The sequence below is a fragment of the Indicator indicator genome, chromosome 3 (assembly GCF_027791375.1).
Source record: "Indicator indicator isolate 239-I01 chromosome 3, UM_Iind_1.1, whole genome shotgun sequence".
In the NCBI taxonomy this organism is placed as follows: Eukaryota; Metazoa; Chordata; class Aves; order Piciformes; family Indicatoridae; genus Indicator; species Indicator indicator.
In genome coordinates this window covers 1,259,724-1,285,410 of record NC_072012.1, presented here as the reverse complement: position 1 = coordinate 1,285,410, position 25,687 = coordinate 1,259,724, and the positions used below count along the sequence as shown (strand labels likewise).

The following is a 25,687-nucleotide window of genomic DNA, read 5'->3' as shown; positions in this document are numbered from 1 at the left end:
CATATGTACCTAAGAGAAAGATCCCAAATGTGGCTCTGGTGTCTCTCTGGGACAGAGACTCCATCTCCAGTCCTCAAAAATCTGTCTCCTACATATAAAGAAGCCATATCTGAGGTGGAATTCTTTCATTTATCTAGATGTGTATTAAATTAGAACCTTTTGTGATGTCATCACACCTACATTTGACTATCTGCTGCCACTAGATCCTGTGTACACAAGAGAAAGATCCCAAATGTGGCTCTGGTCTCTCTCTCTGGGACATAGACTCCACCTCCAGTCGTCCAAAATACATCTCCTACACAAAAAGAAGCCACACCTGAGGTGGAATTCTTTCATTGATCTAAAAGTGTATTAAATTGGAACCTTTTGTGATGTCATCACAGCTACATTTGACTACATGCTGCTAACAGATCCTGTGTACATAAGATCCCAAATGTGGCTCTGGTGTCTCTCTGGGACAGAGACTCCATCTCCAGTCCTCAAAAATCTGTCTCCTACATATAAAGAAGCCACATCTGAGGTGGAATTTTTTCATTTATCTAGATGTGTATTAAATTGGAACCTTTTGTGATGTCATCACAACTACGTTTGACTATATACTGCCACTAGATCATGGGTGCATAAGAGAAAGATCCCAAATGTGGCTCTGGTCTCTCTCTGGGACATAGACTCTATCTCCAGACCTCAAAAATATGTCTCCTACCTATAAAGAAACCACATCTGAAGTGAAATTCTTTCATTGATCTAGAAGTGTATTAAATTGGAACATTTTGTGATGTCATCATAGCTACATTTGACTATATGCTGCCAACAGATCCTGTGTACACAAGAGAATGATCCCAAATATGGCACTTGTTCAGATGTGGCCAAAAGTTCAGACTTTCCATTTGCCAAGCCACCACTACCCAACTCAGTGCATCTGTCTCACAACTTGTGGTGTGTGAAGACTCCACATTATTTGCTTAGTATGGGGCTGCAGTGTTCTTTCAACATAACAATTACATTCTGATACTGTCTCTTGCTTTATTGCACAAGTTTTGCCTTAAATATGTTATGCTTGGTATTTGCTACCCCAAAGTTGTCTCCTCTAGCATGAGACATGCCTTCCAAAGGTATATTTTTTCCAAGTGTTTTATCAGTTTGGGTTTACTGAATTTCCCATGGGTCTTCCTTATTGTTGCTTATAAACTTTGAAGTATATTTAAGAAATTGTTTATATGTAATGAAGGAAAACAGTAATCACAAATGAAGAAAAAAGTCCCACAAGAAGAGAAAAGAATTAAAAAACTGAGAAAGTAAGCATGAGAAACTGCATCATACATACTAAGTGTAAACTGGTTAGCTCTTTCTGTATGTCCAGCTCTACACAAACACCTTTTGTACAAATACTTCAGCAGTTTTAAAAGAAGCTCTCTTCTCAGAGTAATAAAATCCCAGGAGCAGACAACATGGAGAGCCATGAGGATGCTAAGGGGACTTGAGCATCTCCCCTGTGAAGAAACAGGGGCTGTTTAGTCTGGAGAAGAGAAGGCTGAGAGGGATCTGATCAATGTCTCTCAAGAGCTGAGGGGTGGCTGTCAAGGGGAGGGGTCCAGGCTCTCTTGGGTGGTGCACAGTGATAAACCAAGGAACAATGGAGACAAACTTGAACAGAGAAGGTTTCAGCTCAACATGAGGAGAAACTTCTTTGCAGTGAGGGTGACAGAGTCCTGGAACAGGCTGCCCAGAGAGGTTGTGGAGTCTCCTTCTCTGGAGACTCTCAAACCCCACCTGGATGCATTCCTGTGCAGACTCCTCTGTGTGATCCTGCTTTTGGCAGGGGGATTGGACCTGATGATCTCTTGAGGTCCCTTCCAACCTCTAATATTCTGTAAGTCTGTGATTGCTTCAGAAAGTGCTCTACAAAATCAAGATTATCACTAAGAATAAACAATTAGCTACTTCATTTGCAAAGAAATTTCAGAAACTTCTTGAGACAGCCAAGTTCCTCAAAGTCATCAGGCAACCTGGAACCACCAGAGGTTATCCTCTCAGCAAACTGATGCTCTGATTGGCTAATGTTTAACTGGGACTTGTGCAGACACAGTTGTTGCTATGTGGCTTTACCAATAACCTATAAAGTGCATTGAAACACAATTTTTTCCTTATAGGCATTCCTATGACACCTACTGAACCTGCAGCTGGAACAACACCTTCGTTGTTCATCTCTCACACAGGTGAGACCACGGAAAGATTTCCTCAGACACCTTCTTTAGTTGTTACTTCAGGGATTGAGTCAGCTCCTGCTGGTATGACTGACTCGAGTCCAGTTATAGACTTTGGAAGTTCTATAGATGTTTCTGCATTTGCTGCAAACCCAAGCCCTTCTCCTAGCCTTTCAGCAGTACTAAAAACATCCATTGCAATTTGGACAGATCTGTGTCCACCAGCAAGCAGCATGGAGAAATGAGCACCATGGCTTCTCTCCCTGGAGCTAGGGAGCTCCATGGGATAAGTGCAGCATCAGTTTTATGAGCAAGGGATCAGAACACCTTTCCCTCTTTGTTTTTCCCCTCTCTTTCTCTCTCTCCACCCTCACCCTAGATCCTCCAATTTGTGATTCACTCTGTTTACCCTAGAAAATTTGATGTGAGGGTTCAAGCATCTCCTTCACTGACCAAGGAAAACAGATAACATCCTACACAATATGTTTTATTAATCTGAAAGGGGAAATAACACCCCAGACACCAGTGGTTCCAGAACCTAATTGCCTGCCCAAGCCACAGAATGACCCTGAATCCTTTCTAGATCTTTTACTGCTCTTAGTTATTACAAAGGGTAGAACTGCAAGTTTCCCAGAATCACACAATCACAGCACGTTAGTGGTTGGAAGAGACCCCCCAGAGTAATGCCCTCATTGCTAATGCCTACAACTCCTGAAGCCACTGTAGAAAGCCAGCTCAGTAGTCTCTCTGTCTTCTCCTCCTCCTAAGACCACTCATATCTTTTCACTAGGGAAACAGAGTTCTTCAGTGAGTTCCTCAGAGGAAGATGGAACAGTATCAGCCATGTCAGCTGGAATCATCACTCACTCCACTACACCAATGATCACCAACATGGCAGTGAATGCTACCTCCTTAAAGGCACCTTATATTTTTGCTAAAATACCACCTAGCTCTTCAGCCAGTTTATTGGATGCAGTCACTCAAGCTTCAGAGGGCACTAAAGAGACACTAAAAATCACAGTTGTGACAACTGCTACTACAAACCCATGGTCACAGATGGAGAGTGCCTCATTTACAGCTTCAGGAGTGAAATATGCAACCTCACCTGAAAGAACTCTGGATATTTTGGAAAGTGGCCAGACATCCTACGAGCAAAGAAATGTCACCAACAAAAAGACAACCACTGAGAAATCCTCCCTGCCTTATCTGACAGTATCTGCAGCCCAGAGTTTGCCTTTCTCAAGAAGCACAACCTCAGGGAAAAAAGTCTCTCTTTCTGGAGACCTTGAGGTAACAACATCAGATTGGGGCAAAAGCCCAACACAGAAAACAACCAAATCTCCTTTCAGTTTAACAGAGCCCTCAGAGCTGCAGGCCACAACTAGAATCCATATATCAGATGCTAGTGGTGGAATGGCTCTGCCTTCCTCTTCAAAGCCTGTGGAAACAGAAACTTCTCAGGCAAGCACAGAAACAGTGACTGCTGACAAGGCTCCCTTTGGTTCAGTGATGCATGCATTGATGTCTACATCATCAGAATGTGTGGTAAGAACACTTTTCCTTATCCCTATCTGTTAAAATCCATATTGCTATTCAGTCCATTCTGTTATAACACCAGCTATAAGTATATCTGGTATATAAGTACTAAGTATAGCTTATAGAAGTATCTGTTAAAATCCATATTGCTATTCAGTCCACTCTGTTACAACACCAGACATAAATATATCTTATATTTATATAAATATATAAAAATAGCTTATGTATCTGTTAAGATCCATATTGCTATTCAGTCCAATCTGTTACAACACCAGACATAAATATATCTTATATTTACATAAATATATAAAAATGGCTTATGTAAGTATCTGTTAAGATCCATATTGCTATTCAGTCTACTCTGTTACAACACCAGATATAAATATATCTTATATTTATATAAATATATAAAAATAGCTTATATAAGTATCTGTTAAAATCCATAAATCTGTTAAAATCCAATATGGATATATCTGGTATAGAAGTAATAAGTATATCTTATATAAGTATAGCTGGCATATAAGAGAGAAGTCTAGCTTATTTTTGAGTTTATTTGTGTATTTTAAAACAATTATTCTTAGAGGATTTTGGTATCACTGCTCTAATGCTATCCTGATATATTCTGCAATGTGGATGTATTGCATTGGAAAAGTAAAAAAAAAAAAACCCAAACTTTTAAATTTATATACTGATACTATATAGTGGCTTCTCAATTTAAGAAGGGCATTGAGATATTTGAAGGTGTCCACAGAAGGGTAATGAGGCTGGGGAGGTGTCTGGAGCACAGCCCTGTGAGGAGAGGCTGAGGGAGCTGGGGGTGTTTAGCCTGGAGAAGAGGAGGCTCAGGGGAGACCTCATTGCTGTCTACAACTACCTGAAGGGAGGTTGTAGCCAGGAGGGGGTTGGTCTCTTCTCCCAGGCAACCAGCACCAGAACAAGAGGACACAGTCTCAAGCTGCACCAGGGGAGGTTTAGGCTGGAGGTGAGGAGAAAGTTCTTCCAGAAAGAGGAATTGGCCATTGGAATGTGCTGCTCAGGAAGGTGGTGAAGTCACTATCCCTGGAGGTGTTCAAAAAAGGATTGGACCTGGCACTTGAAGCCATGGTTTAGTTATCATGAGGTGCTGAGTGATAGGTTGGACTTTATGATCTCTGAGGTCTTTTCCAACCTGGTTGATTCTATGATTCTATATTTTTGAGGTGCAGAAAAAGCCATAATCCATAAAATTTTGGGGCTTCTGCATAATCTCCCCCTGGTTTAATTTTGTTCCCCATTTGTTTCTTCATCATAGGACTTAAATGGATGTTAATGCATGGTTGTGTATTTCTTAAAATGCTTCAGATTATTATTGAATATAGCTCCATGCATAATGCTTTACCAAAGCAAGGTTGAACAGGTGGTCAATGGTGCCAAGTCCAGCTGGAGACCTGTAACTGGTGGAATACCCCAGGGATCAGTGCTGGGTCTGGTTCTGTTCAACATCTTCACCAATGACATTGATGAGGGCTCAGACAGACAGAGTCTGCTCAGTAAGTTTGGGTGAGACACCTGAAGGCTGTGAGGCCATTCAGTGAGACTTGGACAGGCTGAGAGCTGGGCAGAGAGGAAGCAAATGAGGTTCAACAAGGATGAGTGCAGAGTCCTGCACCTGGGAAGAAAGAATAAACTGCAGCAGGACAGGTTGGGAGGGGATCTGCTGGAGAGCAGCCCCAAGGAGAAGGACCTGGGAGTGCTGGTGGACAACAAGTTCTGCATGGGACAGCAATGTGCCCTGGGGGCCAAGAAGGCCAAGGGGGTCCCGGGAGGCATTCAGAGGAGTGTGTCCAGCAGATCCAGGGAGGTTCTCCTCCCTCTCTACTATGCCCTGTTGAGACCTCACCTGGAATATTGCATCCAGTTCTGGGCTCCCCAGTTAAGGAGGGACAGGGATCTGCTGGAGAGAGTCCAAGAGAGGGCTCCAAGGATGCTGAAGGGACTGGAGCACTGCCTGATGGGAAGAGCCTGAGAGCCCTGGGGCTGTTTAGTCTGGAGAGGAGAAGACTGAGAGGGGATTTAATAAAGGTTTATCAATATCTGAGGGCTGGGGGTCAAGAAGGAAGGGACAGGCTCTGCTCAGTTACACCCTGGGATAGGACAAGGTCCAATGGATATAAAACCACAGCACAGGAGGTTCCACCTCAACATGAGGAGGAACTTCTTCACTGGGAGGGTGACAGAGCACTGGAACAGGCTGCCCAGAGAGGTTGTGGAGTCTCCTTCTCTGGAGACTTTCCAGCCCCATCTGGATGTGTTCCTGTGTGACCTGTGCTGGATTCTATGGTCCTACTCTGGCAGGGGGTTGAACTTAATGATCTCTGGAGGTCCTTTCCAACCCCTAACATCCTGTGAGCCTGTGATCCTGTGTCATTGTCACCTGTTACAACCAGACAATACTAATTCATTCCAAAGGAATTGATGATGGCTCACATGGACACACTGATTCTGCCTCAGAGCAGGGTGATGAACAACCGATCACTTGGCCTTCATTAGGATGTTGAATGTAAAACTGATTCTGGGTTTGGTTTTTTTTTCCCTTGTATGACAGCCAAGTTACCTTGAACCTGTTGACAACTGTAGCCAGTATGTGTGTGTTAATATGGGATGGATGCTGTATAACCTTTCAAGGAACTGCCCTAAGGATGTGCAGAAGCCAGACTGTGGTTTTCGAGGGATGCCAGTTCAAGCTAACTCTGACAGTTGCTGCCCCGAGTGGGAATGTCCATGTAAGTCACTGCCTTGTTTTTAAGTACACAGAGTCTGGGTCTGTAGATTTCAAGTAACAAATGACAGGTTTATTTCAGTGGGAATATGGGGTGGAATACTGGAAGGAATTTCAAAGAGCAAAGCAGAATGAAATCTACTGAATTGTTTGGTAATCTTTTAACTAACATTTGAGAGAGTGTGTCAGTGTGAGCTGAAATCCCCATCCCACACCAACAATGACCAGGCTAGCTCAGTCTGGAAGCCAATGCAAGCTGTATTTACAAGCAGATCTACAATCTATGATGAAATGCAATGAATCTGTACAAATATACACAATTCACACCATTTACAAATATGTACAATCAACAGAAAAGCACAACCAAGCTCCCTTTGCTTCCCCCCAAAGGGGACGTTTCCCAAGGGGTCTCTCTCCCAGGGGGCCTCCCCCCCCAGAGCCTCCTGGCAGAAAGCAGATTTAGGTAAAAGCAGAGAGGCTGTTAACGTAGCTCACCAAGGTCAGTGTGTTATCTTCAGCCAGAAGAGAAGAGGAAACAGCAGCCAGACAGCCCAGCAGCTGCCCTGACTGTGCCTACTTTGTTTTGAGTAGTGGTTCTTAAACATTTCTATCTATCCAATGGAAGTGTTTAGAACAACTATTATTTTGCTTTCTTACACCCAATAGTGACTTATTTACACTCTTTAGCTTTCTCTGTTTGAACTTTGAGAAGAAAAATTAAAAGGACAGTTTCAAACCATCACAGAGAGTCATAATGTTTTGTTTTGAATGAAAACAACTGAAATAAAATCTGTCACCTGAACATCAACATTTGCCAGCTGAGACTCTTCAGAATTTCTTCTATGGGTAGAAATGTTGAGATTTCCACATTTGGTGAAGAAAACACATAAAAATACTGACATTTCCTGGCAGACACAATCCCCACATTTCAGTTAGCTCTAACTGTAGTTTTCACTCATACTTAAAAGCTGCAGAAACTGCCAAGGAGACAAAAAGACCAAAGAGGCGAAAACCTTTTAAACTTTCAAAACCTTGAGAGGCATCACTGAAACCACTATCACAGATTTAAATATTTGTTTCAAGATGATCAACCTCTTGTTTCAAGATGAACAACCTCTTGTTTCAAGATGAACAATCTCTTGTTTCAAAATGAACAACCTCTTGTTTCAAGATGAATAATCTCTTGTTTCAGGATGATCAATCTCTCATTTCAAGATGATTGATCTCTCGTTTCAAGATGATCAATCTCTCTTTTCAAGTTGATTGATCTCTTGTTTCAAGCTGATCAATCTCTCATTTCAAGCTGATCTCTTCTTATCACTATCTCCAGAAATATGTCTATTTTAATACATATATTTTATCTCACAATGGAGAGATTCATTGACCTTCCCTGTAAAACATTGACTTCAGTGAAAATTTTCACCCAGTTAAACTTTCTCCCCTAGCCTGAGCACACAGCAGTAGCTGAGCAATATAAGACCCTTGCTTCTGCTTATGGCTCAGGTATGCTACCCACAGAACAAAGTCATTCTGGGCTTGATCTTGGAAAGAAGTGCTTCACAGAAGCCCATTGGAATGGGCTGCCCAGGGAGGTGGTGGGGTCAACGTCCCTGGAGGTGTTTAATAAGAGACTGAATGGTCTGGTTGATTAGTTAAGGGTTGGATGATTGGTTGGACTTGATGATCTTGGAGGTCTCTTCCAACCTGGCTGATTCAGTGATCTCTATCTCTCTCTCCATCTGTGAATGTATCTATTCAATCAAATACTGCTAAACCTGAAAGTGCTTAGAAATGCCCTGTGTTCGGTTTTGTGGTAACCTCCTCAAATGACTGCCCTTTTTTTTAGGTCAATGTTCCATCCTGTCTGAACTGAGTGTTATTACATTTGATGGAAACAACATAGCCCTCTCTAATATGGCTTCCTACATTTTAGTCAACCTACCAGGAGAAATTCTTGTTGCTCATATTGAAATATGTCCTGCTGACCAGGTAAGATTCTTACATTTCCACAATAATTATAAGAGTTGCTTCAATTTTTATGTTACAGCCATGGAATTCTGCAAAACTTTATCACCTATAACCTTCAGATAAAAGCTATGCCCATTGGGAAGCAGCAACGTATTTCATTTTCAAGGAGTATGCTCCATCATGCTGCCTGGTGTGGTGGGTTGAAAATTCCCCCTGACATAAAATTGCCAGCCCAGCCCAGTGGAAGTAAATGAAGCTCTATTTACAAGCAAAACTGCAATCTAAAATGAAATGCAATGAATATGTACAAAATATACGATATTTACATAGATTTACATAGAAACACAAGAACCCCCCTGGAAAAGCCAGGGGGCTACTAATAGCTTCCCCACTCCCTGCTCCCTTCCCTCCCCCCTGTACACACAGGACAAGAGAAAGAGCAGAGAGCTGCTGTTAGTTATTTAACCACAACAAGAACACATTCAAGGTCAGCAAAGCCAGAAGAATAGAATCACAGAATTGTCAGGGTTGGAAGGGACCTCAAGGATCATCCAGTTCCAACCCCCCTGCCATGGGCAGGGACACCTCACACTACAGCAGGTTGCTCACAGCCACATTCAGCCTGGCTGTAAAAACCTCCAGGGATGAGGCTTCCACCACCTCCCTGGGCAACCTCTTCCAGTGTCTCACCACCCTCATGGGGAAGAACTTCTTCCTAACATCCAATCTGAATCTACCCATTTCTATTTTTTTTTCCCATTCCCTCAAGTCCTATCATTACCTGACACCCTAAAAAATCTCTCCCCAGCTTTCTTGCCAGAAGTTAGTATCTGCTAGAGTGGAGGAAGCTGAAAAGAGAGAAAGTTAATTGATACAAACCAACTTAGGTAGTAGTCTGTCCAATGGGATTATTTAGAACTTGATTCTGTGAGGTATGGTACATATGAGCTGCAGTCCTGTGCAGAAAGGTGCCTTGGTAGAATAGCAGAGTTATTAGGAAAAAAACTTCCTTGGCATGCTCCTTGTGTTTGTATTTTTAACTCATCTTCTTCAGGTCATTATGTTCTCTTTTCTGTATTGTTTTCCACACAAAGCCCTTTTGATTTCAATCCTTAACAAGGAAATAAAATTTCTAAAAAGCAGTTCTTAGAAAAGTGCACTACATTAGGTGAGAAATGCAGATTTTTTTTCTTTTTTTTTAAATTTGTTTTATTATTATTGATAAGGAATTGTGGTAGTTTTAGGCTGATGCTTAGGAAAATTTTTCATAGATTGAGTAGAAAGTGGTAGAATGTAAATAAATTCCCTTTGGATGTTAAAGAAAAATAATGATAGGGTCTAAATAATCCATTTGGACTGATGACTAACAGCAAGTTGGTTGTAGAAACTATTTCTGTCTCTATCTTTTCAGCTTCTTCTCTCCAGCAGATACCAGCTGGTAGCTTTTGCTTGGCTGGTGCTGACTTTGGCTGCATTCTTGTTGTGGCTAAGTACTAACAAGATACCAGCTGCTCTTCTCTTGCTCTTTTTTTCCCTTGTATAGGGTGGGGAAAGGGGGCAGGGAGGAGGAAGCTATTGGTAACCCCCTGGTTTTGCCCAGGGGGGCTCTTGTGGTGTTCATAAATTGTAGATACCTGTAAATATTGTGCATTTTGTACATATTCATTGCATTTCATATTTCTAGATTGTTGTCTGCTTGTAAATAGAGCTTCATTTGCTTTCCAACTGAGCTGCTCTGGCAAATTTTATTTTGGGGGGGTATTTTCTCCAAATTAATTGGAGAAAATAATTGGATAATAATAAATTAATTGGAGAAAATTAGTAATTTCAAACCCACCACAGGAATACATTAAATTAATGCTGAAAATGCTGGGGCCTGCAAGAAAGCTGGGGAGGGACTTTTTAGGATCTCAGGTAGTGACAGGACTGGGGGGAATGGAATAAAGCTGGAAGTGGGGAGATTCAGACTGGTTGTTAGGAAGAAGTTCTTCCCCATGAGAGTGGTGAGAGCCTGGAATGGGTTGTCCAGGGAGGTGGTTGAGGTCCCATGCCTGGAGGTGTTTAAGGCCAGGCTGGATGAGGTTCTGGCCAGCCTGCTGTAGTGTGAGGTGTCCCTGCCCATGACAGGGGGGTTGGAACTGGATGATCCTTGTTGTCCCTTCCAACCCTGACTGATTCTATGATTCTATGATTGTAGAACTTCTTGAAACAAAGAAAATCAACAACTTTTTTTATTTTTTCCCTCCAAATATGAATGCTGCTGATTGTTACTGCACATCTAACCTGTTTTTAATATTTTCCAGAGTGCCAATTCAATAAGAACAATAGTAAGTACTCTGTTGGTTTTTTTTTTTTTTTTTGTTCTTTTGCTAATTATAAAATGCTTCAATATTAGACATACTGGGGGGGTGGGGGGAGATCCCTCTAGCACTGGTGCAGAATGGGAAAAAAACAATGAACTTGTTTGTCACTTTTCTTTCAAGGTTCCCCCTGCAAACAGTTCAGGGCTGTGTTTTAAGAGATTAAATGTAACTACAAGCACACATCAATTACTTATCCATCGCCTAGCAAGGAGAGTAAGTATCTGTCACAGGTGTATTGCATGTGTACATTTAAAAGAGAGCTGGGGAGCTCTTCTGGTGTAGAGTGGAGTAGATCAGATTTACAGTGGAACAGGTCATGTTGGCAATGAATGTGCTACAGGGTTGGGATTACTTTTGTAATTCCAGTTCCCAATAATAGGTGGTGTGCTAGAAGCAAAACATTTCTGACGTCATTTCTCCAAAGTGACAGGTGAAAGTTCTTGCCAGAGTTTAAAGAAGCTGCAAAAATTTCACAGAATACATCTGGTTGGAAGAGACTTCCAAGATCATTCAGTCCAACCTTTGACCCAGCACTGAAGGGTCAACACCAAACCATGTCCCTAAGCACCAGGTCCACACACTGCTCGAACACCTCCAGGGATGGTGATTGCAGCACTGCCCTGGGCAGACCATTCCAGTGTTTGAGAACCCCTTCCCTGAAGAAACATCTCCTAACACCCACCCTGAACCTCCTTGGGTGCAGCTTGAAACCATTTCCTCTTGCTTGCCACGAAGAAGAAGAGGCTGGCCCTGTCCTCTATTCAACCTCCCTTCAGGGAAGTGTAGAGAGTGAGGAGGTCTCCCCTCAGCCTTCTCTTCTCTAGGCTGAACAGCCCCAGCTCCCTTAGTCTCTCCTTGTAGGCTATGTGCTCCAGGCCCCTCTCCAGCCTTCTTAGCCTTCTCTGGACATGCTCCAGCACCTCGATGCCCTTCCTATAGTGAGGGACCAGGAACAGAACACAATACTTGAGGTGTGCCAGCAAACATAGAACTAAACATGTTCCAAGACATGCTAAATACCTGAAGTGCCTTAGTTGCTAGTCAGTAACAGATCAGAACAGATAACTCTGAAAAACTGGGATGTTGGGCTTGTTCCATCTGGCTGGCAGAAAGGGACCTGGGGGTGCTGATGGACAAGCAGCTGAAGAGGAGCCAGCAGTGTTCCCAGCTGGCCAAGAAAGCCAAAGGCATCCTGGCTGCGATCAGCAATGCTGTGTCCAGCAGGAGCAGGGAAGGGATTGTCCCCTGGGGACTCAGCTCTCAGTGTTGTGTCCAGTTTTGGGCACCTCAATCCAAGAGAGATGTGGAGGTGCTGGAGCCAGGGCAGAGGAGGGCAAGGAAGCTGGGAAGGGCCTGGAGAAGAAATGTGATGAAGAGCAACTGAAGGAGCTGGGGATGGTTAGTGTGGAGCAGAGGAGGCTGAGGAGAGACCTCATTGCTGTCTACAAGTACCTGAAAGGAAATGGTGGAGAGGCTGCTGCTGGTCTCTTCTCACAGGGAATTAGTGACAGAACAAGAGGGAACAACTTCAAGCTGCCACTGGATAGGTTTAGACTGGACAGTAGGAAACATTTTTCAGGGCAAGAGTGGTCAGGGATTGGAATGTGCTGCCCAGGGAGGTGGTGGAGTCCCCAAGCCTGGATGTGTTTCAAGGTGGTTTGGATGTGGTGCTTGGGGCTATGGTTTAGAGGTGAGCCTTGTAGAGTAGGGTTCTGGGTTGGACTTGGTGATGCTGAGGGTCTTTTCCAACCTGAATGTTTCTGTGATTGTGTGATTTCATCCTCTAATACATTACAACTGAGATTTATTGCTTCCATAATTGGAAGGGATTTCTGTATCATGATTTTTTTTTCCTCATGCCTCCTTCATTTGCAGTTACAGGAAATGACAGTGATGGGAAGCTCTGGGATTTAAGCTCTGTGACAGTTATTGTATGTGGCAGAGGCTAGATGAAAGTGTGTTTTGCTGTAGAACATGAAGACAGATAAAATGCAATCTGCAATCTGTTTTTCTGTCTGAGATGTCTTTGGTTTGTTTTAGGTGGTTGTGGATTCTGTAACTCAGTCATTGCCATTTGCTAAAGAGGGGCTGAGTGTGCAGGATACTGGTGCAGTGTACATGGTTACTACCCCAGCTGGTGTGACCATCAAGTGGGCTCACCTTACAGGCATCATAGACATACAGTATGGATTGCACTCTAACACATCAGTGAAGACAGAAGGACTTTGTGGTGAGGCTATGGTGGCAATTTTGTTCTGATTTACATTTACAATTTACACTTCCTTTTTGTGTCTGTGGCCTCCTGTCCCTACAGCTCTCCTTGTGAACCCCATTACCTGTACTGACCATCCTGTTTGGGGTGGGCAGGTGAAATTCTATCAGTTGCATTGGGTTAGAAGGGACCCTGAAAGGTCATCTTGTCCCACCCCCCGGCACTCAACAGGGACACCTCCAACTAGATTGAGCTGCCCAGGGCCACAACGAGTCTGATCTGGAATGTCTCTAGGGATGGGGCCTCAACCACATCCATGGGCAGCCTGCTCCAGTATTTTACCACTCTCAGTGTAAAGAACCTTATGTCCAACCTAGATATACCCTGCTCCAGTTTCAAACCATTGCCTCTCATCCTGTTGCTACAAGTTCTTCAAAACAGTCCTTCCCCAGCCTTCCTTTAGGTCCCCTTCAGATACTGAACTGTAGCTATAGGTTCTCCCCTTCCTTTAGATCCCCTTGAGATATTGAAATGTATCTATAAGTTCTCTCCTTCCTTTAGGTCTCCTTCAGATATTGAAATGTATCTGTAAGGTCTCTCCTTCCTTTAGGTGCCCTTCAGATACTGAAATGTAGCTATAAGGTCTCTCCTTCCTTCGGGTCCCCTTCAGATACTGAAATGTATCTATAAGGTTTCTCCTTCCTTTAGGTCCCCTTCAGATACTGAACTGTAGCTAAAAGGTCTCTCCTTCCTTTCTCCAGGCTGAACAGCCTCAATTCTTCAGCCTGGCCAAATAGAAGAGATGTTCCAGCCCTCTGAGTGGCCTGTGTATTAATGAGAATAAATCAACAATTCTGTTTCAAAGCACTGCTTGCTAACGAAGTAGCTTGCAGAGCAAGTAATAATCAGTACATTGTCTCTAAACAGCTTCTGAGAAATGTACTCATCTCTGTGTTTAACAATATAGCTGATGTCAAGTAAAGAAAAGGGGAAGTAGCTGCTGAAGAAATTCAGACAGTGACAGTATATTTCAGTGATGCTGGGAGAAAAGGATAACTGTCAGATGTTAGCAGGTGGCAGCTTATCACTATGCAAATGCTGATAAGAGCTGTGTTTGGGAAGGCTCCAGGTCCCCTGATGACAGTGAATCCAAATTCACACCTCTGAAGGCTTGATGCAGAGTCTAAAACTGTGCTGAGGTGTCACAGACCTGAGTGTCAGTGATAGCAAGTTTAGTACATTTCAAGCTTCCCTGGCAGCATGGTTTATGTGGGAAAAGCATAAGCAGGTGTCCTAGAGTTATTTCAGGTCTGTCATAAATAGACCTGTCCCACACCACAGCCTGATCTCCAACCTGGTGACACATGGGTTTGATGGGTGGACCACGAGCAGATGGCCACACCCAAAGAGTGGCTGTCAATGGCTCCATGTCCCAGTGGAGGCCAGGGACAAGTGGAGTCCCTCAGGGATCAGTCCTGGGACCAGTCTTGTTCAATATCTTTGTTGGTGCCATGGACAGTGGCATTGAGTGTACCCTCAGCAGGTTTGCTGATGACACCAAGATGTGTGGTGCAGCAGACAGGCTGGAGGGAAGGGATCCATCCAGAGGGAGCTGGACAGGCTGGAGAGCTGGGCACAAGCCAACCTCAGGAGGTTCAACAAGACCAAGTGCAAGGTCCTGCAGCTGGGTCGGGGCAATCCCAAGCACAAATCCCGGCTGGGCAGGGACTGGCTGGAGAGCAGCCCTGAGGAGAGAGACTTGGGTGTGCTGGTGGAGGAGAAGCTCAACAGGAGCCAGCGGTGAGCACTTGCAGCCCAGAAAGCCAAGCAGAGCCTGGGCTGCAGCAAGAGAAGTGTGGCCAGCAGGGCCAGGGAGGGGATTCTCCCCCTCTGCTCAGCTCTGCTGAGACCCCACCTGGAGTACTGCATCCAGTTCTGGAGCCTCTATTACAAGAGGGATCTGGACATGCTGGAAGGTGTCCAGAGAAGGGCCATGAGGATGAGCAGAGGGCTGGAGCACCTCTGTTATGAGGACAGACTGAAAGAGTTGGGGCTGTTCAGTCTGGAGAAGAGAAGGCTCCCAGGATACCTTCGTGTGGCCTTCCAGTATCTGAAGGGGGCTACAAGAAAGCTGGGGAGAGACTTTTTAGGATCTCAGGTAGTGACAGGACTGGGGGGAACGGAACAAAGCTGGAAGTGGGGAGATTCAGGCTGGATGTGAGGAAGAAGTTCTTCCCCATGAGAGTGGTGAGAGCCTGGAATGGGTTGTCCAGGGAGGTGGTTGAGGTCCCATCCCTGGAGGTGTTTAAGGCCAGGCTGGATGAGGCTCTGGCCAGCCTGATGTAGTGTGAGGTGTCCCTGCCCATGGCAGGGGGGTTGGAACTGGATGATCCTTGTGGTCCCTTCCAACCCTGACTGATTCTACGATTCTGTGATTCTATAAATGTTCCTTCCCTGGTGCAATGTAATTTTACAGGATCCTCCCTGTATTGGCCAGGAAAAGGAGCAATTTATAATCTTTTAAACTGCTTTAAGCTTTAAAAGCAAACACAACAGTTCACCTTTGGGTTACATGAACACAGAACTAAATTCAGTGTTTAAAATCCATTGCTGTATTCTAATTGGACAAAAGGAAAGTTCTTCTAGATGTAGTGAGAGAAAGTAAATGCTGCTCCTGACATGTCCTGTGCCTTTTCCCAGTATGTGTTGAAAGAGATTAGGATGAGATGAGGTCAAATGTAGGAAGGATTATAGAATAGTTGCACTTTGTGCCATGAGAAGACTGAAAGAAGGCAGCTATGCAGACACATCCAAAGTCTTGCTCTCCTTGATATTTCCCAGTAAAGTCTGAAGCTCCCTGTAGTGCTTCTTTCCTGTTCTCTGCTCTTTCTTCCTGCCTGGGCTTCTTCTATCCTTTCCTTCTCATACTGAGGAAAACATGGGACCGATTGGCTTTGCTTTTAAAGCTATATTGACTCTGCAGTTCTGGAGTACAGCCCTACACATTCTAACCCCGGCTGTGAGATGGCATTAGGACAGCAGTAAGAAGCAGAAGTCTTCTGGGAAGTGGTGCTGCTGTTAAATGCAGATACCATCTGCTGAGTTTCTCCATGCTGCCTGTCACACCAGGCTAGTGCAGTTCTAACAAGGGACCTTGCAGAGTGTCATGATGCAAGGCTGGGGGCATGAAGGCACAGACTTAAGAGTGTGGTTAGCAGTATGGAAGGGTGTAGGAACTTTGTCTGATAAGTCCCTGGGATGTAAAACACTAAGATGAAGATGAAAATTTTGGCATGATTAGGTTCGTAAGATTAGCTCTGGGGAGACCTAATAGCAGCCTGCCAGTACCTGAAGGGGGCTACAGGAAGGCTGCAGAGAGACTGTTTGCAAAGGGCTGCAGGGACAGGACGAGGGACAATGGCTTCAAACTAGAGCAGAGCAGATTGAGATTGGATATCAGGAAGGAGTTCTTTCCAATGAGGGTGGTGAAACACTGGAAGAGGTTGCCCAGGGAGGTGGTTGAGGCTCCTTCCCTGGAGATATTCAGGCTGGATGAGGCCCTGGGCAGCCTTGATCTAGCTGGGGATGTCCCTGCTGACTGGATGAGCTTTGGAGGTCCCGTCTGGCCTGGACCAGTTCTATGATTCATTGTATGATTATAGGCAGTGTATGTTTTCAGTGATGAATTAACTACAGACATACAATCCTTAATTCATGTAGTCATGTAGGATGTTAGGGGTTTGGGTGGGGGTGTTTTTTCCAGTGGTTTTGTGTTAATATTTTCTCTAGAGAAAGCAATTTGCTCATCAAATGAGTCACAACTTCTTGCATTTAGACTATTTGTTTAAGTTCCAATGCAGTGCCAAATCACTGGTGATGTGCAGTTCATTTGAAGGCCATTTAAATTCACTCCCATGACAGGATTGCTGTTCAGAAGGTGAGATTGGAGTCTGGTACCATGTCACTGAACTTGCTACTCTCTACAGCACATTTTGGGAGCAGCTCTTCTCAAAAGCTAGTTTATTGCTTGGAAAAGTATCATTGCTTGGTTTGTGTGATCTGTTTGATTTTGCTAAGCCATTGAGCTGATAACTGAAATCACAAGCACTGGACACAGAGATGATTTCATTTACAAACTCAAATGACTAAGGTTCACAGGTGAGCTTGATACAAAGTTAAGCTTGCCTTATCAAGTGCACTTTTCTTTCCCAAAGGAGTTAATTCACTCGTTTGTGTTTTGAATGTGATGCTCTGCCTCCAGGGGTGTGTAATGGAGATCCTGCTGACGACCTGAAAATGCAGAACAGGACAATAATAACAAATGTGGAGGAAATGGAAGTGTTCATTAAGAGCTGGGAAACTGAGAAATCACTTGATGTGACAACCAGGAGGCCAGGAAGAACCTGTGCTGAGGATAACTGCACATACTGTATGGAACTGTTAAACAGAACCAGTTTCATCCCTTGTCACAACAAAGTGAGTCTCCAGAATGCAAAGCCTCATTCCTCTGCAGCATACACCACCAGCTCAAGCAGTCTGAGACTGATTGGACTAAAGAAATTTCCAATTAAACAAATTTTGCTGTGGTCACAATTTGGTAGCATTTCATACAGAAATGATTATCATTTGTTTCTGGACACTGCTTTCTCATGGGGATGCAGCTGCAGCATGCAGGCTGCCACTAGAGGTGGTCAGTGCAGCACAGCTGTGTCCCAGAATGGGAAATGAGGATGTCCCAAAGCTCTGAGGTCTGAGAGCTTTCTTGTCCAACTTAATTAAAAAACAACAAGGATTGATTGCTTAGGTGGCCCTTTCTCAGAGGTAGGTGTGTCCAAATTCCTGAATCATTTCATGCTGTTCTGCCTTGTTTCTGTTGTCTTACTCTTCAGTTTACATCAGAGGGAAATGCTGTTAGAGGTACTACAGGCTGCAGAGCCTCTTCTTTCCAACTCCCAAGACTTTTCCTCACTTCCCTCAGGCAGGAAAAAAAAAACCAGAGTGAGTTCTGAAAGGAAAGGTTTAGAGATTGATAATGAAAGAAAAATAATATTGATATAGATTAGATATAGGTATGGCTATAGATTAGATATAGGTATAGCTATAGATTAGATATTGGTATAGAGATAGATGGAGATGGAGATATAGAGATAGGTATAGAGAGAGATACAGAGATATAGATACAGGGAGATGATAGAGAGATAGAGATGATAGTTCTAAGTTTGAGTGTTCTGGAAAAAGTGGTATTTTTTGTTTTACTTCAGGCACTGCTGCTGACTTTTTCCCCTTGCAACTGCACTGTTTCTTGTAATGAATGTTTTCTTTTAATTACAAAAACCTATTCTTCCTGTTAATTCTCAATTATAACATGTTCCTAGGTGTCACCACAGGAGTTTTGTGAGAAGATGTGGATCAATAGTACTTCTTTTTGGAATTATGAGTGTGATGCACTTGCTGCATATGTGGCTTTATGCAACAAGCACAACATCTGCATTCAATGGAGGACACCTGATTACTGTTGTAAGCAGACAGCCACGTTCTATACCCCAGGGGGGATTTATATTGCTGCAGTGTTTAGTGATGGGTTTAAGGATGTATTTCTTTCCATTGTGATGGTAAGTATTGTAAAGCATTTGACACTGTCTGCCACAGCATCCTTGCAGCTAAGCTGAAGCAGTGTGGTCTGGAGGATCAGAGAGGGAGGTGAATGTGAACTGCTTGAAGGAAAGAATAACAGCACACCATGTTTTATTTCTGTGACTTGCAGCACTGAGTTGTCCAGAAGGCAAAGAGTATCAGCCTTGTGTGCAGCCCTGCCAAGCCAAGACCTGCTTGAATAAATGGTTCTATGAAGATTCTGCTTGTTCCTATTTAAGGGAAGACTGTGTGTGTAAAAATGGCACTGTTCTGCATAGAACAGGCTCCAGCCTCTGTATACCAGAAGATAAATGTAGTAAGTGCAGCAGGACAAAGTGGTTTTGCAGATATGCTCATACTGACCTCAGCTGAGTATGTTTTAAGTTTAGGGGTCTGGAGCACAGCCCTATGAGGAGAGGCTGAGGGAGCTGGGGGTGTTTAGCCTGGAGAAGAGGAGGCTCAGGGGAGACCTCATTGCTGTCTACAACTACCTGAAGGGAGGTTGTAGCCAGGTGGGGATTGGTCTCCCAGGTAACCAGAGCAGAACAAGAGGACACAATCTCAAGTTGTGCCAGGGGAGGTCTAAGCTGGATGTGAGAAGGAAGTTCTTCACAGAGAGAGAGATTTGCCATTGGGATGTGCTGCCCAGGGAGGTGGTGGAGTCACCATCACTGGAGATGTTCAAGAGAAGCCTGGATGAGGCACTTAGTGCCATGGTCTAGTTGATTGCTTGGGGCTGGGTGATCGGTTGGACTGGAGGATCTTGGAAGTCTCTTCCAACCTGGTTGATTCTATGATTCTAAGTTCTTGTGTCAGTTCTCAGTCAGTTTGAATCTGCTACAGCTCCCTACAATAGAGCTGAGCTTTATCTCAAACTACAGCAGTTTGTGCTTTCACTTGGATTCAAGAAATTGGGAGGAGGAAAGGGGGAATGGTGGTCATTCTTTTGTAGCTCCCAGGATTTCTTCCCTGGAGTACTCCAGAAGGAATTCCATGGCCAGGTTCTTTCACTTGCACTCAGTACTTATTGAGGTTCATTTGGGTTTTTTAAGGTCATCATCTTTTCTTGGATTCTTTGATCATAATGCTTCACAGTGCTCCTGTTTCATACAGTAGTTGTATGGAGTTTGTAGTTGCTTGCAGGAAAGCTGCACTCTCTACTTGTTGAAGGAATATGATGGGTTTTTTCCTCTCAGCATGTACAGATAACAGAGGACAGCCTCACTCTGCTGGGGAGGTGTGGAATGGGTCCATGAAAGGCTGTTGCATGTACAAATGTTTAGAAAATGGAAGTATTGTTGCTGTAGAACCTGAATGCAATGAGGATCCACCACCAATATGTGAAAGAGAAGGGGAAGTTGTCATCCATGTCATAGAAGAGAGAGCTTGCTGTCCAAAGAAAGTTTGTGGTATGTACCACCTCTGTTTTCAGTAATGGAAGGATAAGGTAAGTGCTTGGCATTCATTGGCAGCTGAGGCATAGGAAGTTCCCTGGAAACAGGAGGAAGAATTATTTCCCTGTGAGGGTGACAGAACACTGGAAGAGGCTGCCCAGGGGGGTTGTGGAGTCTCCGTCTCTGGAGCTATTCCAAGCCCACCTGGATGTGTTCCTGTGGGATCTGCTCTAGGTGCTCCTGCTCTGGCAGGAGGGTTGGACTGGATGAGCTTTGGAGGTTCCTTCCAGCCCCTAACATTCTGTGATTCTGTAAACGTGGTTTTTTTTTTTTTTTTTTTTTTTGAGGGGGCGTGGCTGGAGGGTAGGGTTTTTTTGGGGGGTGGAGGGGGGATAATTTTAACCCACCACAGTGGGTTGCAAGGAAAAATGGGAACAAATGATGCAGCTGACACAATGCTTTTGCTCATTAGTCAGGTCCCTGTAACCCACACTGTATTGTCAGTTTGTTTAGGAAATATTTTCCCTGGGACATTTTTAGCTGGCTTCATGTGTAGGAAGCAGAGCAGAGCTTGCAGAGGGCTATAACTGTGCAGGCACAGTGTCACACAAACCGAGTGCAATTCAAGCTGGCATGGGCTGCTCTGGGTTTGTGGAAGTCTGTACTAGATGACATAAATATTTTAAGCTGTAGGATTTGCACTTGTATCTCTTCAGATATGTCAAACCTGCTTGACTTTTATTCCACAGAATGCAACATGTCATTGTGTGATGCCATTATTCCAACATGTCAAGCCAATGAAAAGTTAGTGGTAGGCTACCAGTCCCTCTCCTGCTGTCCACAGTACCGGTGTGGTAAGGAATGCTGAGACATTTTCCACACTTGTAATATGTGCTCTGAGAAAATCTGTCTTGTCAGTTGCTCTGATGGTTAACAAAATGAGACCTTGTGACTCTGTGAAATTGCACTAAGCAATGCCTTTTTTTTTGTTCTCCATAAACTCTTTTATTTTCTCTTGGTGTGTGTGTTTATTTTTGTGTCACTTTTGATTCAGTCAATTTGGGGGATTTTGTTTTTCTAAGTAGATGAAGGATATATTTTCTTTATCATTTTAGCATTGCTTCTGTGACTTTATTAATCACTGCTAATTTCACATCCTACAGAGTGTGATCCTTCAGTTTGTTTCAATGCTTCCCAGCTGGACTGCAGAGAAGATCAATTTATTGTTGAAGCAAAGCTGGAAGATTCCTGCTGTTTCTCTTACCTCTGTGGTAAGAAGCCTCTGATATTTTAGGCTTATTTAGGAATAATAAAGTATTTACTTTCAGGCTTATTTAGGAATAATAAAGTATTTACTTTTAGGCTTATTTAGGAATAATAAAGGACTTAGGAATAATAAAGTGGTTTAGGCTTAATTAGGAGTAATAAAATACTTACTTTTAGGTTTATTTAGGAATAATAAAGTATTTACTTTTAGGTTTATTTAGGAATAATAAAGTATTTAGGAAGAATAAAGTATTTTAGGCTTATTTAGGAATAATAAAGTATTTACTTTTAGTCTTATTTAGGAATAGTAAAGGACTTAGGAATAATAAAGTATTTTAGGCTTATTTAGGAATAATAAATATTTACTTTTGGGTTTATTTAGGAATAATAAAGTATTTTAGGCTTAATTAGGAATAATAAAATATTTACTTTAGGTTTATTTAGGAATAAAAAAGTACATAGGAATGATAAAGTGTTTTAGGCTTAATTAGGAATAATAAAGTATTTACTTTTAGGTTTATTTAGGAAGAATAAAGTATTTAGGAAGAATAAAGTATTTTAGGCTTAATTAGGAATAATAAAATACTTACTTTTAGGCTTAATTAGGAATAATAAAGTATTTACTTTTAGGTTTATTTAGGAATAAAAAGGTATATAGGAATGATAAAGTACTTCAGGCTTATTTAGGAATAATAAACTATTTCCAAAACCAGCCTACAGTTCTAAGAACTAAGAGGTCTAAGAAATAACAGTCTATAGTTCTAAGAACTTAAGCCAAGAATTGTTGGAGAGGTGAGTTCACACAGCTCAGGATGATTGGAGCATGAATTATTCTGGGAGGTCTGAGATCTTCTATTCCCAACATAATTTTGAACATCACCTTTGAACCTTTGTTGTGATTTTGTACTTGAATGTCAACCCCTAACAGCTCTGTTATTCAAGTAACAAAGGTGACATGACTTGTTATCTAGTGCATTACATAGAATTCACATGTGCTAGCCTTTCAGTATTGAAAATGTTGTGAATGCCTGATTTCTATTTTTTCTTTTTAAATCTAGTTTGTGCACCCTGTAAGGAGCCTGTTCCCTTGTGTAAGGAAGGGGAAATTCTCACTGTAGACCTTCACACCATACATTACTGCTGTCCTGATTACTACTGTGGTGAGTGGAACTGTTGCCACTTCAATATCTTACCACATTTGGTAAAAATGACAAAGTGTGTGTGCAGATATTTGTTTCATTCAGCACTTAGAGTGGGCTTCAGATAGAGATTCAGAGATCTAACCGAGGGTGACACCGTATGAGGTAGGTTCAGAGTTCAATAGTATGCTCAGTGATGCTCTAACCAAGCCAGTCAATGGAGCCTGGAGAATTTATTTATTCCACCAGACAGTGAAATAAATCAGGGGATCTAAATACAGACATATTAATGTGGATCTGAATCCTATCTCTGGAGTGTAAATATACAATTGTTCAAATACTGATCACTTTTAATACATGGCTTTCATGCTGTTTCTCTGTTGCGCTGTTCATTGTTGTTCATGAAGCTTCTTTGCACTTTTGGCTTTATGGAAAAGAAGCAGGCCAAGGATTTCAAATGCTCTGGACTGACTGCTATTCAAACAGTGAGCAGCCAGGGATATCAAACATTTGCAGTGTAGTGCAGTTTCTTTGGTAGCCTCAGAAAACAGAGCAATGGTGCTACACATTCTTAAGAAATGTCTGCAAATGTAACTGCTTAATTCAGATTAACTCTTGTCCTTCTTTGGGTAATTGAAGTTCTCCCAGTTGGAGCTTAATTTTTATTTCAGAGGGTTCCATACTTTAGTCCTTTCTTTTTCCTAGTGCTTACACCCAGGTGAACACCTCTGTGTTGCAGTCGAGGGGAGGCTTATCTATTAATTACCCTCACAACAATAATTAATAAACAATATGGCAAACAGGTATTAATAAAAATAGCAACCATTTATTAATGAAATACGCCAAAACTCATTAAAAGAATCGTTTGTATGGTTGGAAGATATATTTACAGAGGGAATTATGCAGTCTCAGGGCAAATACAAACTATTCTATGCAAATTAGGAGGCAACAACTTGGAAAGAGGAGGTCCCCGAGAGCAGTTAGTGCTCAGTCAGAGCGGGGAGGAGGCTCGATAAGAACTGTTAAACCCAAAGGGCAGTGAATGAGTTACTCACAGCTATTTTCACCCACATGAGGGATGCTGCTGCTGCAGTGGCTTTAGGGGCGCTCTCGCAGGCGCAGCACAGCTGATTGCCGGCAGGAGAGGTTCCCTGCGCGGTCCCAGGCTGGTCTGACTGCAGCGGACGGCAGGCAGTGAACGACGCTCTTGGCTGGCTTGGCTCCTGGGGAAACTGAAGCACGGCATGAGGCTGGTGGCAAGGGGAAGCAGGCTAAGGTGACTCTGGCTACTAGGCGACTCTGGCTTCTCCGGCTTGCACGTGTATGGCTCATGGCTTTATCTCAGGCTCTGGACCAGGCACTCGAGGCAGGGCAGGGCAACTCGAGGCAGTGAGGCTTGAAGCAAGGCGAGGCTTCAGCAAGCTCGAGCGAGGCTTGGAGCAAGGCTTGGAGCAAGGCTTGAAGCAAGGCGAGGCTTCAGCAAGCTCGAGCAAGGCTTGGAGCAAGGCTTGGAGCAAGGCTTGAAGCAAGGTGAGGCTTCAGCAAGCTCGAGCAAGGCTTGAGCAAGGCTTGAAGCAAGGTGAGGCTTCAGCAAGCTTCAGCAAGGCTTGAGCAAGGCTTGGAGCAAGGTGAGGCTTCAGCAAGCTTGAGCAAGGCTTGAGCAAGGCTTGAAGCAAGGTGAGGCTTCAGCAAGCTTGAGCAAGGCTTGGAGCAAGGCTTCAGCAGATTTGAGCAAGGCAAGGCAAGGCTCCCTCGCCACTTGTATATATACAAAATGCCAGCGGTCACTTGGTCCATCGGGGCACTGAAGCTAAGGTGTAGCTGCTCAATAGAAAAGCCTTCTGCCAGGCTATGACCATAAAATGCAGAAGCAAGGACCTTGTATCTGGGGGAGCAGTGGTCAGCTACGTGTTCTGACCCCAGATAAGCATCTTGTTTACCAGACAGGCAGGGGTCCTGTCCCCTGTGTTCCTTTTCCCACGTTGCCTTGTTTTCCTACAGGAAGGAGGGGAGAGACAGGACCTGTCTAGACATCTCAAGGCCTGTCTGGGTTTGTACTGGGCTGTGCAATGGCCCTACCACCACACTCTGCAATGATGTGGGCACCAGTTTGGCCAGATTCTGGCAGGTAGAACATTAGTTCTTGTTGTGTGATCTTCCTTCACAGACCCAGTAAGCCACCTCCAACAAGACAGACACGTATTTTCTTAGCAGAGTCACTGAGGACTGCTTTTTCTCCCTTTTACCTCACAGAAAAGTGCTTTGCAGCACATTTGTAGCTAAGAGGAACACCTCCTGTTTTCCAAAAGCTGTGATTTATCCAGCTGATAAACTCCAGTTATCAGCTGGAGTGACTGAAGTAGGGAGAATATGAAATGATTTCTGTGTGCTGTTTTTGGGAAATTTACACATGTTCTAGGACAAATAAAAGCACCTTGGAAAAATATTTTGCTTGTTTGCCAGTTCCAAATATAATTCAGATGCTTAAAACTCACAGCAATAAATAATTTAAAATAACATTAGTTTAAAAATAGCTCATCAAGAGAAACTGCAAAATTCAAAGGAAATATGAGTAATTTCTCATATATGTCTCTTCTCTCCATTCAGTTTGTGATGAAAATCTTTGTTCTGAGCCTTCCCTGACCTGCACAGATGACATGACACTTGTGAAGGAAAAGTTACCTGGGCAGTGTTGTCCATATTGGCACTGTGGTAATTGCTGCTTTATTCCTTAGACATTGCTGTTAGCGAAAGCAATTAGCTAAGTGGCTAAAGCAATTTTCCTGTGCTCTTCTCAGAATGTAGCTGTGAAAACACTACTGTGTTGACCTGCAAATTGGTAAGAACTGTTCTTACTCCTCCCTCTCCATCCCTTGTTTAATTAGTCAGAATCATAGAATTGTCAGGGTTAGAAGGGACCTCAAGGATCATCCAGTTCCAACCCCCCTGCCATGGGCAAGGACACCTCATACTACATCAGGTTGCTTAGAGACACATCCAGCCTGCCCTTCAAAACCTCCAAGGATGAGGTTTCCACCACCTCCCTGGGCAACCTCTTCCAGTGTCTTACTACTCTCATGGGGAAGAATTTCTTCCTAACATCCAATTTTGCTCCATTCCCCCCACTCCTATCACTCCCTGACACCCTCAACAGTCCCTCCCCAGCTTTCTTGAAGCCCTCTTCAGATACTGGAAGGCCACAAGAAGGTCTCC

The 25,687-nt window shown here is 43.4% G+C and overlaps 1 protein-coding gene across 1 annotated transcript in view; it reads left to right on the top strand.

The window, feature by feature from the left end:
* Positions 1–25,687, top strand: part of OTOGL (otogelin like) — a 180,405-nt gene that overhangs the window by 131,836 nt on the left and 22,882 nt on the right. The window contains exons 34-48 of the mRNA XM_054399714.1: positions 2,151–2,216; positions 2,995–3,749; positions 6,325–6,502; positions 8,345–8,487; positions 10,950–11,042; positions 12,870–13,059; positions 17,303–17,517; positions 18,417–18,558; positions 18,806–18,991; positions 19,872–20,084; positions 20,819–20,923; positions 21,233–21,340; positions 22,394–22,495; positions 25,082–25,186; positions 25,273–25,313. Coding sequence (XP_054255689.1) covers positions 2,151–2,216; positions 2,995–3,749; positions 6,325–6,502; positions 8,345–8,487; positions 10,950–11,042; positions 12,870–13,059; positions 17,303–17,517; positions 18,417–18,558; positions 18,806–18,991; positions 19,872–20,084; positions 20,819–20,923; positions 21,233–21,340; positions 22,394–22,495; positions 25,082–25,186; positions 25,273–25,313 — 2,642 coding nt within the window. The remainder of the gene's footprint in view (positions 1–2,150; positions 2,217–2,994; positions 3,750–6,324; positions 6,503–8,344; positions 8,488–10,949; positions 11,043–12,869; positions 13,060–17,302; positions 17,518–18,416; positions 18,559–18,805; positions 18,992–19,871; positions 20,085–20,818; positions 20,924–21,232; positions 21,341–22,393; positions 22,496–25,081; positions 25,187–25,272; positions 25,314–25,687) is intronic.